This window comes from Arvicanthis niloticus, chromosome 12 (genome assembly GCF_011762505.2).
Source record: "Arvicanthis niloticus isolate mArvNil1 chromosome 12, mArvNil1.pat.X, whole genome shotgun sequence".
In the NCBI taxonomy this organism is placed as follows: Eukaryota; Metazoa; Chordata; class Mammalia; order Rodentia; family Muridae; genus Arvicanthis; species Arvicanthis niloticus.
In genome coordinates, this window is record NC_047669.1 from 22,729,526 (window position 1) to 22,744,762 (window position 15,237).

The 15,237-nt window shown below is 38.8% G+C and overlaps 1 protein-coding gene across 1 annotated transcript; it reads right to left on the reverse strand.

The window, feature by feature from the left end:
* Positions 1–5,606: 5,606 nt before the first annotated feature.
* Positions 5,607–15,237, reverse strand: LOC117717916 (cystatin-A-like). The gene is made up of 3 exons (XM_034515410.2): positions 15,029–15,237; positions 8,584–8,685; positions 5,607–5,951 (listed from the first exon to the last, which is right to left on the reverse strand). Exons 1-3 carry the CDS (start codon positions 15,092–15,094, stop codon positions 5,826–5,828), a joined length of 294 nt encoding a protein of 97 aa, XP_034371301.1. The 5' UTR covers positions 15,095–15,237; the 3' UTR covers positions 5,607–5,825.

Consider the following 15,237-nt stretch of genomic DNA (forward strand, 5'->3'; position numbering starts at 1 on the left):
TGATCCCTCTATATGGAAACAGCCCATAAAAATGCCTCAGCCAAAACTTCAGCTAAAATTAGCCAATAAATCTTGTTGATTACAAAATCCTTAAAATTTACCATGCCATCTTTCATATGGCATGAATGAAGATTTATAATTTGGTAATTAATTGAACTGACACTTGTCTTTCACCTGCTCAAACAAGGAGCAAAAAAAAAAAAAAAACCAAAAAAACCAAAAAAACCCCACAACAACAACAACAACAACAAAAATCCTTAACTGATCTATGCACCTTATACTGCCCATGCAAATATCTTTATAGAACTAAATATTGGTTGTGAGATTCATATATTATGAAACACCAACAATACAGCTCTGACAAGATTCATCCCCTAGGGGATGCTGAAATGACCTGCTGTTCCAGCTCCCTGTCTGATCCTGCCTTACCTGATGCTGTTTCTAGAGACTTGCTCCTGGAACAGCTTTGGAATGATTGCTAATCCCTGATGACCTCAGTTCATCCAGCCGTTCAGATGGTTCCAGTCAGGACTTCAGTTAAGTCCTGAAATCTCAACATAAAGAGACTGGACAACAAATTCTACAGATAGCTTTCTTAAGTCTACTCATTTTTTCTAATTTTCTTGCCCCTTTCTACTCCTTTAAAAAAGTAATCCTTTGCCCCAACTCAACAGGAAGCAGTCATAGAAAATTATTGACACAATCCCTTAAGCTAGGGTGCCTAGGTTAGTTATTTTATAAATTATAGATGTATTGTCATTTCAAGGAATAACTTGGAAATGATTGTAATTTTAGATGGAGGAAACTAAATAGAGAACTTAGATGTGAGGATTTCTATCTTTCCTTTCCTCTTCTCTATCCTTCTTTCTTTTGTAGGTAAAAAGAAGGAGGTCAAAAAGAAAAAAAATAGGGGAGGGATAGAGTAATATTACTGAAATTAGATAAATGAGATAAATTATTTAATTACTCCTTTTTGCTGGCTTTTTAATTAAACTAATAAAATTTATTTTAAAATATACAATTCAGTATTGACATTTTTAACTCATCAAAATAATTTATAATAGTTAAATGCCTCTTAAATATATATGATATCTTCTGAAGCTAAAAGTAATAGGCACTCAATCAGTTTTTCAAATCTATTTGAAACATTAAACATGATAGAAGTAGAAAAATATCTCTTATAAAGTCCTCAATGAAAGGAAATTGTGACACGTTCCTGATTAAACAGAAACCATTCTGTCTCCAAGGGAGAATATACAGTGTAACTGTGGCTTCATAGAATGAATTGGGTAGTGTTCCTTCCGTTTCAATTTTGTGGAATAGTTTGAAGAGTATTGGTATTAGGTATTCTTTGAAGGGCTGATAGAATTCTGCACTGGTACCATCTGGTACTGGGCTTTTTCTTTTGGGTTGGGAGACTTTTAATGATTGCTTTTATTTCTTTAGAGGTTATGGGACTGTTCAGATGGTTTATCTGATCCCTATTTAACTTTGGTATTTGGTATCTGTCTAGAAAATTGTCAATTTCATCCAGATGTTCCAGTTTTGTTGAATATAGGCTTTTGTAATAGGATCTGATTATTTTTTGAATTTCCTCAGTTTCCGTTGTTATATCTCCCTTTTCATTTCTGATTTTGTTAATTTGGATAATGTTTCTGTGCCCTCTGGTCAGTCTGGCTAAGGATTTATCTTTCTTGTTGATTTTCTCAAAGAACCAGCTTCTGGTTTTGTTGATTCTTTGTATAGCTCTTTTTGTTTCTACTTGGTTGATTTCAGCCCCGAGTTTGATTATTTCCTGCTGTCTACTCCTCTTGGCTGTATTTGCTTCTTTTGTTCTAGAGCTTTCAGGCGTGCTGTTAAACTGCTAGTGTATGCTCTCTCCAGTTTCTTTTTGGGGGGACTCAGAGCTGATTTTTCCTCTTAGCACTGCTTTCATTGTGTCACATAAGTTTTGCTATGTTGTGCCTTCATTTTCATTAAATTCTTAAAAGTCTTTAATTCCTTCCTTCCTTCCTTCCTTCCTTCCTTCCTTCCTTCCTTCCTTCCTTCCTTCTTTCCTTCCTTGACCAAGTTATCACTGAGTAGGGCATTGTTCAGCTTCAATGTGTATGTGGGCTTTCAGTTGTTTTTGTTTCTATTGAAGACTAGCCTTAGTCTGTGCTGAACTGATAGAATGCCTGGGATTATTTCAATCTCCTTGGATGTGTTGAGGCCTGTTTTGTGACCAATTATATGGTCAGTTTTGGAGAAGATACCATAAGGTGCTGAAAAGAAGGTATATTCTCTTGTTTTAGGGATGAAATGTTCTATAGATATCTGTTAAATCCATTTGGCTCATAACTTCTGTTAGTTTCACGGTGTCTCTGTTTAGCTTGTGTTTCCATGATCTGTCCATTGATGAAAATGGGATGTTGAAGTCTCCCACTATTTGTAGGTAACACAGCTGGAGAATGCAGAGTGTTCCTCATGACAGGCTGTGGGTAGTTGGCTGGGAATGCTCTGGGTTCCTCTAGCTGGAAGTTAGGCCCAGCTGCTGTGGCTCCACAGTTCTTCACAGCTTGGCCCGAACGACATGAGAAAGTCTTTGTCTTTCCAAAATGTGTTTATTGGCATGATGGATGGTAGATGGATTTGGATGCACAACCCTTAAAACCCAGGTCAGGGGCTGAGAGTGGCTCAGCGGTTAAGAGCACTGACTGCTCTTCCAGACGTCCTGAGTTCAATTCCCAGCAACCACATGGTGGCTCACAACTATCTGTAATGGGATCTAATACCTTCTTCTGGTGTGTCTGAAGAGAGTGCCAGTGTACTCACATACATAAAATAAATAAATAAATCTTTAAAAAAAAACCCAGGGCAGTCCTGAGTTAAATAGGGAGGGAAAGAGGGGGGAGGGGTTGGGGAGGAATGCTTATTTGGCTCCACCCTCTGGCCTTCAGGTACCTCATTAGTATGTAAATTTCTCTAGGGTCTGAGGCCTGTTTATCATGCCCTCCATCTGTGTCCTATGTGACTGAAGGGTGTAGGTTGAATGGAGATTAGACCTCGTGTCCACGGCCCGACAACTATTATTGTGTGAGGTGCAATGTGTGCTTTGAGTTTTAGTAAAGTTTCTTTTATGGATGTGGGTGCCCTTGCATTTGGAGCATAGATATTCAGACTTGAGAGTTCTTCTTGGTAGATTTTTCCTTCAATGAGTATGAAGTGTCCTTCCTTATCCTTTTTGATAACTTTTGGTTGAAAGTTGATTTTACTGGATATTACAATGGCTACTCCAGCTTGTTTCTTGGGATCATTTGCTTGGAAAATTGTTTTCCAGGCCTTTCCTCTGAGGTAGTGTCTTTTTTGACACTGAGGTGTGTTTCCTGTATGCAACAAAATGCTGGGTCCTGTTTACAAATCCAGTCTGTTATTCTATGTCCTTTTATTGTGGAATTGAGTTCATTGATGCTAAGAGATGTTAAGGAATAGTGATTGTTGCTTCCTGTTATTTTATTGGTAGAAATCTTCATACATTGATACAAAATTTTAAATTAATTTTGTTTCTCTTAGATAGGCATTGTGCCTATGCAACTCATTTAAGAATATAAGGCTTAGTTAGACCCCATCCTTTTAATAGCTGCTATTTCAAAATGTTTAAAATGATTAAGTAATTCAAGTTAATAGTCAGATAGTCAAACTCATGGCCATGTTAGATTCTAATTTAGTTATTTACAATAAAGTGTTTTCAAGGTCACTCAAATAGTAAATAGCTAGAAATAATAATGTTTAGCAATTGTTATGCTATGCATAGATAGATGGTCTTCAAAAGCATCAGAAATCCACAAAATATAACATTTAATGTTATTTCACAAATAATAGATCTTTTGACTATGAGACATGTCTGCTCCTGACAGTACTTCCATCCACTTCAAGGAAGAAGTGAACATCATTACCTCCATATGGAGTTGCTTCAATTGTGACAAGCTAGCCATTGAGCAAGAAATGCCCTAATTTCATCTACAGACAGAATGCTATCCAAAATGGACAAACAGACACAGGATAATCAACCGTATGCTCTGCCAATACTGGCTAATCTAGTCCTTCATAATTTCTACTTCACTTAAGGTCTGTCAGATGTTCTGGGCCAGAATGTTGAACACAGATGCTCCAACTTTTTAAGAAATATTGGGGACTGTCCAGGCAGTCAGCTGTCTCTGCCAGTTATTTAAATTTTGGAAGCTGTGTCTTTGTGCTTCTTACATATTCAGATAATATTTAATTCCTTCTCAAACCTCTGACAAGGTAAAATACTAGTTATGATCTCACAATTGAACTTAAGTTGTTTAACACTAAAGAAAATGTTCTAGACTTGAAAGGGTGGTTTTCATATGGTAATACAAGTTAAAATCAAACATGATTTAAGTACAGAATTCTAGACTGTTTAAGTTAGGATAGATGACAGAATACTTTATCTAAATTGTCAAATATGATGGACTGGATGTAATAAGTGTATATCAGACAGACCTTTTAATTTACATAATTGTTATAATTGTGTTCAAATTATATCTAAGAGAAAAGAGCCTTTTATTAGACTTTTGGTACTCACTAATGCAAATTCCCTCTGGACTAAAAGGGGAGAATTGTTGAGGTTTTGTCTTTTACTGTTTATTGTGATGCTGGCCTCCAAGATTTGGAGTCTGCACATAGCCTGAGGGGCCCTGTCCCCACTTAATTATATTTGGTAAATAAAGATGCCAGCAGCCAATAACTGTGGAGAAGAGACATAGGGCAGGGTTTAGGTTTCCCCAGGCTAGAGACCATGAAGAAGAAGCAGGAGGAGAGAGGGCTGCCATGGGCTAGAGGCCAAGAGAATATGGCTCAGAGGACTGTCTCATTGGAGATAAGGGCATTCCATATGAAACATAGCAAGTAATAACTTGGGTTATGGAGGGTAGATAGATGCCAGCTATAATGCTGCCTAAGGCATATTAAAATACATAGGTCATGTGTATGTCTTTCATCTGAGAATATAACTTGTCTAAGGTGGGAAGAAACCCCACAGTGAGATTTTAAAAATATTTTTTTACTACATTTTATAAAAAAAGTACATTATTATAACAACTTGAGAGGCTTGAGTAGCACCTGGAGGCAAGATGTCACTGTGGCATAAGTGTTCATTTCCTGGTCTTGATTGTTGGTTTTTGGCTGTGCAGGAGAATGGCCTTGTGGGAAGTGTACACTACTATTTGCACTGGTGAGCACCAGGAAGCCTTTGTTGGTAGTGGGGAGTCACTGCAACTGACTCTTAAGTGCAAGGGAAACATGGGGGAAGGGGAGAGGGCAACTTCTTTATATGTTATGATTATTTTAAAACAGGACTTGTAAGATACAAATTTAATTTTCAAATATGAAAGCAGAGATGACATGCTGGGTTCCAGGCAACCAAAGGGATCAAACAGTGTGTTTCCCTGACAGCCACCAAAGCACCTACAGCAAGGAGAGGGTGGTATGAACCTTTATCCAATTGCAACCGAGCTATAGGTTTTATAAGGTTTCCAGTTGGTACCATTTATTGCAGTGTTTCTACTCTGAACCATGAACACTGCTCTGTATGACAGCATGTATATTAAAGATTGGAATGATACAGAGATTGCCACGGTCCTTGCCCAAAGAGGACACAGATTCAAGAAACATTCCATATTTTAAAAATAATTGTCTAGGAAGTAAAGGTTGACACAATACTGAGTAATGAGGGAAGAAAACAGTTATTTCAAGAATGTTTCTTTATTGATGGCCGCATCTGTTTGCAATGAGAGGAACTGGGTCACTTTAGAATTTGCTGCTTAGAAGTAGGTCAGCTCATCATTCTTGGTTTTGTTAGTCTGGTAACCAGTAAGTTCAAAATGATCCTCTCCAGAAAGATCCTTGAACACTTTTATGTGCGTGAAACGACCACCCCCTACATTTATCTGAAAGACATAGAAGAAAGAAAGAAAGAGAAATTATTCAAATGGATCTTCATTGTGTGACAGATTTTCTTTTTTTTGTTAAGACTTAATGTGCTAAGTAAGCTCTTTTGAAACAACACTTCTGGCCCAGGCCAGGATCCATGAACTGAACTTCTATCAACTTGTACAACTTAGGAAAAAGAGAAGCTAACGGGATGGCAGAAAACATATTTCCTAGATGTATTTTTAATACCTTTTAGAAAAAGATTTTATTCAATTTATTTGTATTTAAGTGCATCATATGCATGCAATGCCTGAAGATCTCAGAAGAGGGTGTTAAATCCCTTAGAACTAGAGTTTAATGATGTGAGTTGCCATGTGGGTGCTGAGACCCAAACCCAGGTCCTCTGCAAGAACAGCCAGTGTGCCTACCCACTAATCCATTTCTCCATCTAGATTTAATTTGTTGTACTTGTCATTAAAATCTTGGCACAGATTACATTCCAGAGTTACATGTTATTTTTGTGATGGCTGGAACAAGAACAGAGGGCAGCCTACATTTTCAGTGATTCTGTTTTCTGACTTCTAAGATGAGAGAAAGCATGGCTTAGTTTTGTATTATGGATTTTTTTGTGAGGACTAGGTAAATAGGGGTGTGGCCTGCTTGTAAAACAGGACCTGACACATCCTAAGCCCACCTTGAGTTATTATTCTCTCTGTTCAGAGTAGGAGATTATAAGGCTTAGGGAAGGAGATCTTGGGATGACAGTGATTTGGAACAAGAATGAACTTATTGAACAAGCATAACAATGGAACAAAGGTCAATCCCAGGACAGCCAAACATTGAAGCCTGTGGTTCTCTAGTACTTTCTCAGTGGGGATAAAAGACAGACAGAAAACCCTACCAGTAACAAATGAAAGCTAGAGACTGGCTGAGAGCAATGAGGTCAACAGCCAGCCTGCAGGAAGGAAGGAGGAACTAGGGCAGGAAGGTAAGTGAGCAAGCCAGGGGTGGGGCTGAGGCTGGGGCTTGGGATCAAGAAACCACATTGAAATAGAGTGGTCAAGGGGAAAAATTCCCATGATAATTTTCTGATGAATTTTTTATTAATGAAATATGTGAGGGAGTTGATATGAAATGTTCATATTTGGACAATCAAAGTTATTAAAATAATCCCAATTTTGGTTAAAATCTTCCTATCTCTGAACATAATCATTTTTCCTGACATTTTTTTTCTCAGATGTGAAGAAAGATCATGGAAGGAACCAATCCCTTCTGAGGACACAGCTGGGGTTAGCTCACATGTTTCTTCAGGCCTGGAACACACCAGGAACTCAGATTGGACTGAGCTGGTCCAGTCCTCATATACAACCCAGGTTTGAGAGTGGCTCATGTTGAGCTGGCTAGCTCTGCTCATGTGATTAAAAAAACAAACAACAACAACAACAAAACAAACAAAACAAATCAAACACATTAAAACATATAGCATAGGTAACTTTTTTTTTTTTTTTTTAAAGAAACAAATGCTGCTCTGCCTTGGTTCAATGACAAAGCAGAAGAGGTAAAAGCACTTGACAGTTATCTTTTCAGTCAGGATTAACATTGTTTAATACAAAGAGATAAATATCTCTCCTATTTATTATTTATAGTTGAGTTTTTGAATTGGTTTCTTTGTCACTGGTTCAAAAGAATGTCAAAATATTTTTTTTATTAGAACTTAATCAGAAAACCATTTGATTTAATTTTTGATATAAAATTTGTCTTAAATTAAAAAAAAACCTGTGTGTATGGATGTGTGTCTGTGTATGGCTATGCACACATAGGAGCAGGTGCCCTTGGAGACCAGAGGTATCAGGTCTCTTACTGCTGGAGTTACAAGTAGTTGTGGGTCACCTGATGTGGGTGCCTGACACTGGGGTTTCTACAAAAGCTGTATTCACTTTTAACAGTTGAGTCCTTTCTTCAGCTCCTAAAATGTATTTTATAAAATATTATGTCTTTATAGTGTATCTGGAGTGCCATCAGTTGTACTTGCTTGAGTTATGAAAAGAATTATTTGAGGGCTGGAGAGATGGCTCAGCAGTACTGACTGCTCTTCCAGAGAGGTCTTGAGTTCAATATCTGGCAACCACGTACTGGCTCACAGCTATTTATAATAGGACCTGATGCTCTCTCATATGCATAAAAATAATAAAAAAGGATTATTTAAATGATATTAATAACTACTCATTTAAAGGATGATATTGGCTTGAATTATTCTTTCAGTTAATGATTGAAGTCCTTTTTAGGTGCATTTGATTTGAACACACAGAATTGGGAAATTTTGAGGCAGAAAATGCTCTAAGACACTGGCCAATTCCCATATTCTAAAATGTTAGCCTCCACATTTACCTGAAGGAATAAGTAGCCATGGTCTCAAACCAATGTCTGAGCTGTTACACCATCTTTTTCTACAAGGTTCTAGAAATTAAGAACCACATAAGAAAGCTTTCTGTATTCATGAGAGATAAAAAGGTAAATATCCTGTCGTTGGATTGATTGGGGGTCTTCTACTTGCACGTGTCTTAATTAAAGACCAGTGGTAGAGATGAAGGTACAGTTGGGGCAACAGGAAACAATCACATCAGTGCTTAAGGGAGGTTGGTGTCTAACCTTAATGAAGTAATTGATTCCAGCAACAACTTGAGTTTTATACTCAACGGCTTTGAATTGTTCATATTTCTCATTGGTTTCCTCTTCCAGCTGTGGTTTGACCTTATGAGGAGAAAGAAAGATGATGTTAGGGCTGTGTTGACTCAGTTTACCTGAGTCACAAATCTTGGAACTTTATCCTACTGAGAGTGCTCAGAGATGCTGATGAGTCTGGGCTGGCTGCTCAAACCTCTAATTCCAGAACTTGAAAGACTGAGGCAGGAGAATGTCATTCAAGAGCAGCTTGAGCTATGTAGAAAGCTCTAAGCTACTTGGTACTAAAAATTAAGATCCTGTATCAAAAATCAAAATAACAAACTAAAAAAAGCCATCTAATCTTTTTTTTCCCAATAGAAAAACGTTTACACAGGTTTAAAAACCAAACTATATTGCATGAGGCTGAATTAATATCAAATCACTGCAGTATTACACAATAGTCACAGTTTAGGGCCAGCCCAATAGCTAAGCAGGTAAAGTCATTTGCCACCAAGAAAGTATGACAACCTGAATTCCATCTCTGGGACCCATATAGTGGAGGGAAAGGATGCATTCTTTCAAGTAGTCCTGTGATTCACACACACACACACACACACACACACACACACACACACACACACACACCTATGGCAGGGGGTGAAAGCTTAAATGCTTGCATTGCTGAAAGGAGTTAGTCTCACATTCAGTGTGTAAACATTTACTGAATATTATGCATCCACCCTTTCTTTGGGTGCTTAGCTAGATCCTATATACTAGGATCTGTTATGATCACTAGGGCTCACTTTCTGCTAATAGCCAAGCCCCAGGTTTCCACTAGGGCTAAGAAGGAGCAATAGCTCACATCTCAGGATGGAGGATGTTGAGGGTAAGGAGGGGTTTGGGTTCTAGCTGTTGGTCATACAGATCCACCCTGCTCTCTTGACTCAACCCTCAAAATTTCTGGTGTTACCAATGCCAGCCATTGGCAGTCTAATACAGCTGTATTAGGTCAGCTGTATGACTCTCCTGTGTGAGCTTGGACGTGCCCTCCACAGCTCAATCAATCTAGATGTCTCTCGGTTTTCATCTTCTTACCTCCATTCACATCCTTCAGGTAGTGTCTACTGATTTCCTGTTACCTCTTTCATGGGTGTGTTCCCCACAATCCTTTCCTATCCCTGGGAGGAAAACCGACTCTGTCTTCAATATATCCTCAAGTCTTCAATATATCCTCTCCATTGAGAAGTTGGTACAATGCTCTCTGATGAAGCATTTGGGTGCTTCTAGTTTTAGTCAGGACCCCAGGGCATCCAGAGTTCTCTTAAGACCCTCTGAATCCCTCCTCAGAGAGAGATGTTTTCAATCCTTCTTTGCTGGTGCCTCAGTTGACTATTAGAACTATTTTCAAATGCATCTGCAAACTGAGTTCTCAGATTTGATTAACTTCCAACAGGCATCACCCATTTGTCCCCCAAGCTTTCAGAATAGGTGGGGTGGCAACAGTTGCTTTGTTGAAATGGAAAATGAATCATTAAGTGGAGGAAAGAAGATAGGAAATGAGAGGGAAAAGACTGGACCAGCAAGAGGCAGGATGTGGGAGAGAAGCCATGGACAGCTGTCCAGAGAGAAGCTGAGTGGGAAGAGGGTTATATCTTAGGCTCTCTGTGTCCTGATGGTTTTGAATGGTCAAAGGAAGGATGCCAGCACTGGGTACCCATTGAACTAGAAAGGCCTAATCTCTACACTCATCCCCAAAATGATTTATTGAGCCTCATTTTACAAGTAAGGAACTTGAGGTTAAGGTTAAAAATCATTGATCATTGTCAGAGCAATTTAAAAACCTTTGTTTGATAACAAGTTTCTGAGCTATAATCCATAGGGTTTTTAGTCTTGTTTATTTCTTAATTTTGTTTTATTTTTCATGTTAATCATGTGCCTGTGTGTGAGTATGTGTACATGTGAATGTGAGGTACCCATTGAGTCCAGAAGAGAGCATCAGATCTCCTACAGCCAGAGTTACAGGCAGTTTTGAGCTGTTAGGCATAGCTCCTGGGAACTGAACTTGCGTCCTCTGCAAGAACACCCTTAACTGCTGAGCCAACTCTTTAGTCTCAGTCTTTTTTTTTTTTTAAAAAAAACTATATTATAAGTAGTGATTTCCATCTCTCCTATTAATGGATCCAAATTGCAATTTATTCATCGTACTTGAGTATGTAGATCAATGTCCAGAATTTTCCAGGGGAGAACTGATTTCAAATGCTTTGGTTTGTATCCTTGTAAGTATTGGTGCCTGCCCAATGTCTGGTGTGTTAGTTTTCTATGATCTGAAGAATCGTTCCACAGAGGCAACCACACCAATGCATTTCCCCAACCTGCAGTCATTCTTCAGAGCAGAATGGATAGAAGATGCTGGATACAAGGTATATAGACATTATTTAAGGAAATTTCCAATAAGAAAAAAAGAATTCAGAGGCAGTATGGAAATATGGTAAGGCTGGTGGGACATGTCTTATAGAAATTTGTCAACTGATATGCTTAGAAGGAAATATGAAGAACATGCAGGACACAAGAAAATGAAGTCACTAGTCTATGAGTGGAGGGAAAGAACATAGGACTGAAGGAAGTAGTTAGATCTGAAGCAATATGGTAAGCCAGGGTGTTCCCTTGCCAGATGCCAGCAATTTTCTAAACAGAGTAAGAACTGACAAACCTATGGGGAAACCATGAAAGGCAGGGTGGGGTGGGAGGCAGGGACTCTGGTATAGACCTCGAGAAAAACAACAACAAATAGAACAAAAGGGATGCTGTGTGTCCCTAGGGTCCTGCTGGGACACAGATATCACATTGCATCACACTGGAATGGTAGGCTTTCTGTGGTTCTGTGACTCCCTGGAATAGAAGTGGAGGAGGAGGGAGGGCAGAGGAAGTGATCTCTAATAGAAGATTGGAATGTCATGGATCACAGGATCACAGGAATCAGAGTGGGGGAGTGTGAGAAAACATCCACCCTGGACAAGTGACTGGAGGGTAGGTGCCTTGAGATTCTGGTGTGGCTGAATGGCATGTTTTCTGTGGATGGGACAACAGAATTGACTGACCAGAAAGCTTAGGTTGGAAAGAAAGGAACACAAATCTGTAGATGAGGTCAATGGGAGCCATGACTTGCTAAAGCTCAGGGTGTGCCCAGCTGCACTGAGGTATTTGTGTGGTGGCTTGGCCAATGAATCTCCTGCTGAGCGTGTTCTCCAGGGGTGGTACTCATCGTCCAGGTTTCTGAGGTGGAGATGAGCATGTGCAGTGTGCACGTACATTTGCATGTGTAATCACAGCCTGTGCTTCTAAAAATAATCCTTAAAATAATATTTCTTTTCCTCCTATAAACATACTTGGAATTCTCATCCACTGGCTACTTACATAGACAATAAAAGATCACCAGCTGCCGTCTGGAGTTGTTATTGAACCCAGCTGTTCCTTCAGCAGCCCATTGGATGTGTTTAGTTTTTCATGAATGGGGATGTGCCTGGCTCTTCATTTTATTCTATGACAATCTTACTTCCCAGCTTATTTTGTAAATCTTCCTGAGAGCAGAGACCATTTGATATCTCCCTTCCCTGCTTAGCGATTCATTGCTGTCTTTTTTTTTTTTTCTTCTTCTCATTTTTTTCACAACAGGTTTTCTCTGTATGGCTGTCATACTAGAATTTCAATAGTAGATCAGGCTGGCCTTGAACTCAAAGATCTGCCTGCTTCTACCTCTTGAGTGCTGGGATTAAAGACCTGTACTACCATTGCCTGGCAATCTTAAATTCACCATGTCACCATAATCTTGGAGGAGTAGACTGAATTTCCTGACTTAACAAGGGCTTTCTGTAGTATCTGACCCCTGGTGTTCTTTGAAGGGGAATTATTGTTGTTATTGAGAAAATGGTTCTTAAAAATACAGCTTACTGCCTGTTTCTCTACCTCCATACTCTTTAGTAACAGTTGTTCCCTCAGGCTTTCTCCTGCAACACAGGACAGATGAGGGACATCTGGGAGCTGAAACACCACCCTGTACCTGTTTGCCTGACAGTAACAGGGTTGGCAGCCTTATGTCCTTTTTAGTCTTAAACCTGTGTTCCTGAAGGAGTGCTTAAGTAAGTTTTATTTTATAAACATTCCCTAGATATCTTGATTTCCTCTACACTATTTATTCCTTTATGTAGCTTATACAGTTTGTAGTCTGGTGCTCCACACCCAGGAGAGACCCAGGAAATACACCTGTGAACTGGTTCATGACTATGCATTTCCCATGGTGATTTAAGTTTGAGTCCCTGGCTTCCACAGAGAAGGCAAGATTGCTGCATTCCCTCCCCTCATTCCTGCAGAGCTCTCCAGTGTGCTAAGGCTGTGCAATGGGAAAGGACAGGTTAGTTTCTTATCTGGGTGACTCTTAAGCATTTTGAGTCTTGGTTTCATCCTCTAAAAATGGGATGGAATGCATCCTTGCCTGGTGGAGGCTTTCAAGGTCAACTGAGAAGTGGGACTGAAATCAAGGTTTTTAAAACAGCAAAAGCTTTTTGCCAGGTGAGTTGATCTTGTTAATATCTCTGTCTCATTCTGCTTCTCTGGATCCACAAGACACTTCTTAATAAATTTTATTACCCAAGACATGGTCCACAAATGGTGGGTTTTTTTTTTGTTTGTTTGTTTGCAAGATAAGCCCTTCCAGTAGCCTCCTAACTTAAAAATTATAGGATCAAAATACATCATATATATATATATATATATATATATATATATATATATATATATCTTCAAATAAATCCTCAAAGAACTATTGAGAATATCATGTTCAAAATTACCCTAGCCAGGCAGGATGACACACTCCTGTAGTCTGAGGTACTTGGGCTGGAAGCAAGAGGATTATTTCAACCTGTGAGGTTTTGACCACTTGGAAAAAACAGCAAGACCCCTGTTTCAAAAGAACAGTTTTTCTAGATAACCAGATGATCAAGTTTACAAAATCATGAAAATCTGCTGTAACTTTTTATTTCAAATAAAGTATTTCCATGTCTATCTTCCTAGAGCCCTGATTCCTGAAACATCTCAGGGGGATTTTTTTTTTTTTTTATTTCAGTAAACATAAAAATTAACTATGACTCATTTGTGTATTTGTTTTTGAAGTATTTTTTATACATGTTATTTGAATTAGTCCTTTTAGCTCTTTCTCCTTACAGGTGAAGCAGAGGGCTTTTTCTTGGCATCCTATTTTAAGGCCCTATCTCCCTCAAGCCTTCTAAGATGCCAGATATATCAAGTCTTACAGGAAGTCATGGGTAGGAGTTCCCACACTCCCAGAGACCTTGGAAGCTCTCTTCAGTCAGATCAGTATTTTATCTAAAGCGACAAGTGACTCAGGTGCACATTTAAGTTTGAAAATGCCAACTTGATGTGTGGATTTTAATGAAGGTACAAAGACTTAATATGCCTCAAAAATAAAATGCTCCAAAATATTTATTGAAATAAACCTATGAGTGAGCACTATTTAGTCGTAAATATTTAGTCATTAATTTTAGGATTGTGGCCCCTCTAGAATGTTCAGCGCTCTAAGCATGAAGGCTCCCATCTGTTCTACTCACATAAAATCTGATGGTGCCTATTGTGGTGGCATATGCCTGTGATTCCAGCACTTGAGAAATTGAGGCAGCAGGACTTCCTTGAGTTTAAGTTACTAGCTTGAGTTACTTGCAGGCTAGACCATCTAGCAAGATCCAGTATGAAACAAACACACACATACACAAGGAAACAAACACACACACAAACAAATAACAAACCAAACTGATGTTATTTGCCAGGATGATTCAGCTTCAGAGAAGAAAACAACATGATGTAAGAAAATAAAGTGACAGATTCCAAACATATCTCTATAATTTGCATGCATTTCTCCTTTGTAAAATATGTAATACGATTCATCTTTTTATATGGATGATAGTTAAGCAACATGTATTAACTTGGTAGAAACATTGAGTTTTATTTTGACTGTGATGGTTTGGTGGGCATAACATCCTGGAATCAGTTCAGAGACCCTAAACACCCTTAGGATCCTCCATATCTCAGCTTCAATGAGTACAGTTGGAAAATTCCATCAGTAATTAGTGCTCCTGGGATCAGACATGTGAGGTGTAGAGATGATCCAGCATGAATTCACCTTCAGCTACTGGGAAAACTGAGGCTGCAGTAAACAGTGTGGCTTTGTTGATTTTACTCTTAAGGTTTTAAAATTATTCTGAAAGGCTTAATGTTCTTGTTTTAGCTGTATAAAAGTCTGAACAAAACCTGTATTTCTGGTTTCTGTGATATCCCACGCTCATAAAGCAGGGCCACATTATGAATCAAATTCTGAAAATTTGTTTTGGATCAAGCTTTTTCCTGAAGTGCATCGACTCACCTGGTCAGCAATCTCCTGGACTTCTGGTGTGGCAGATCTGGCCTCCGACAAGCCTCCAGGTATCATTCTGGCAAGTTACTTCTTTGCTGGGCAGGATGCTGAGAGGAAATGATCTGGCAAGCAGGGAGACTTAGGATTTTAAAGGTATCCATAAACTCCTCCTATGTAATGTATAATCACCACAGTATATGAGGGAATGGGGAAATGAG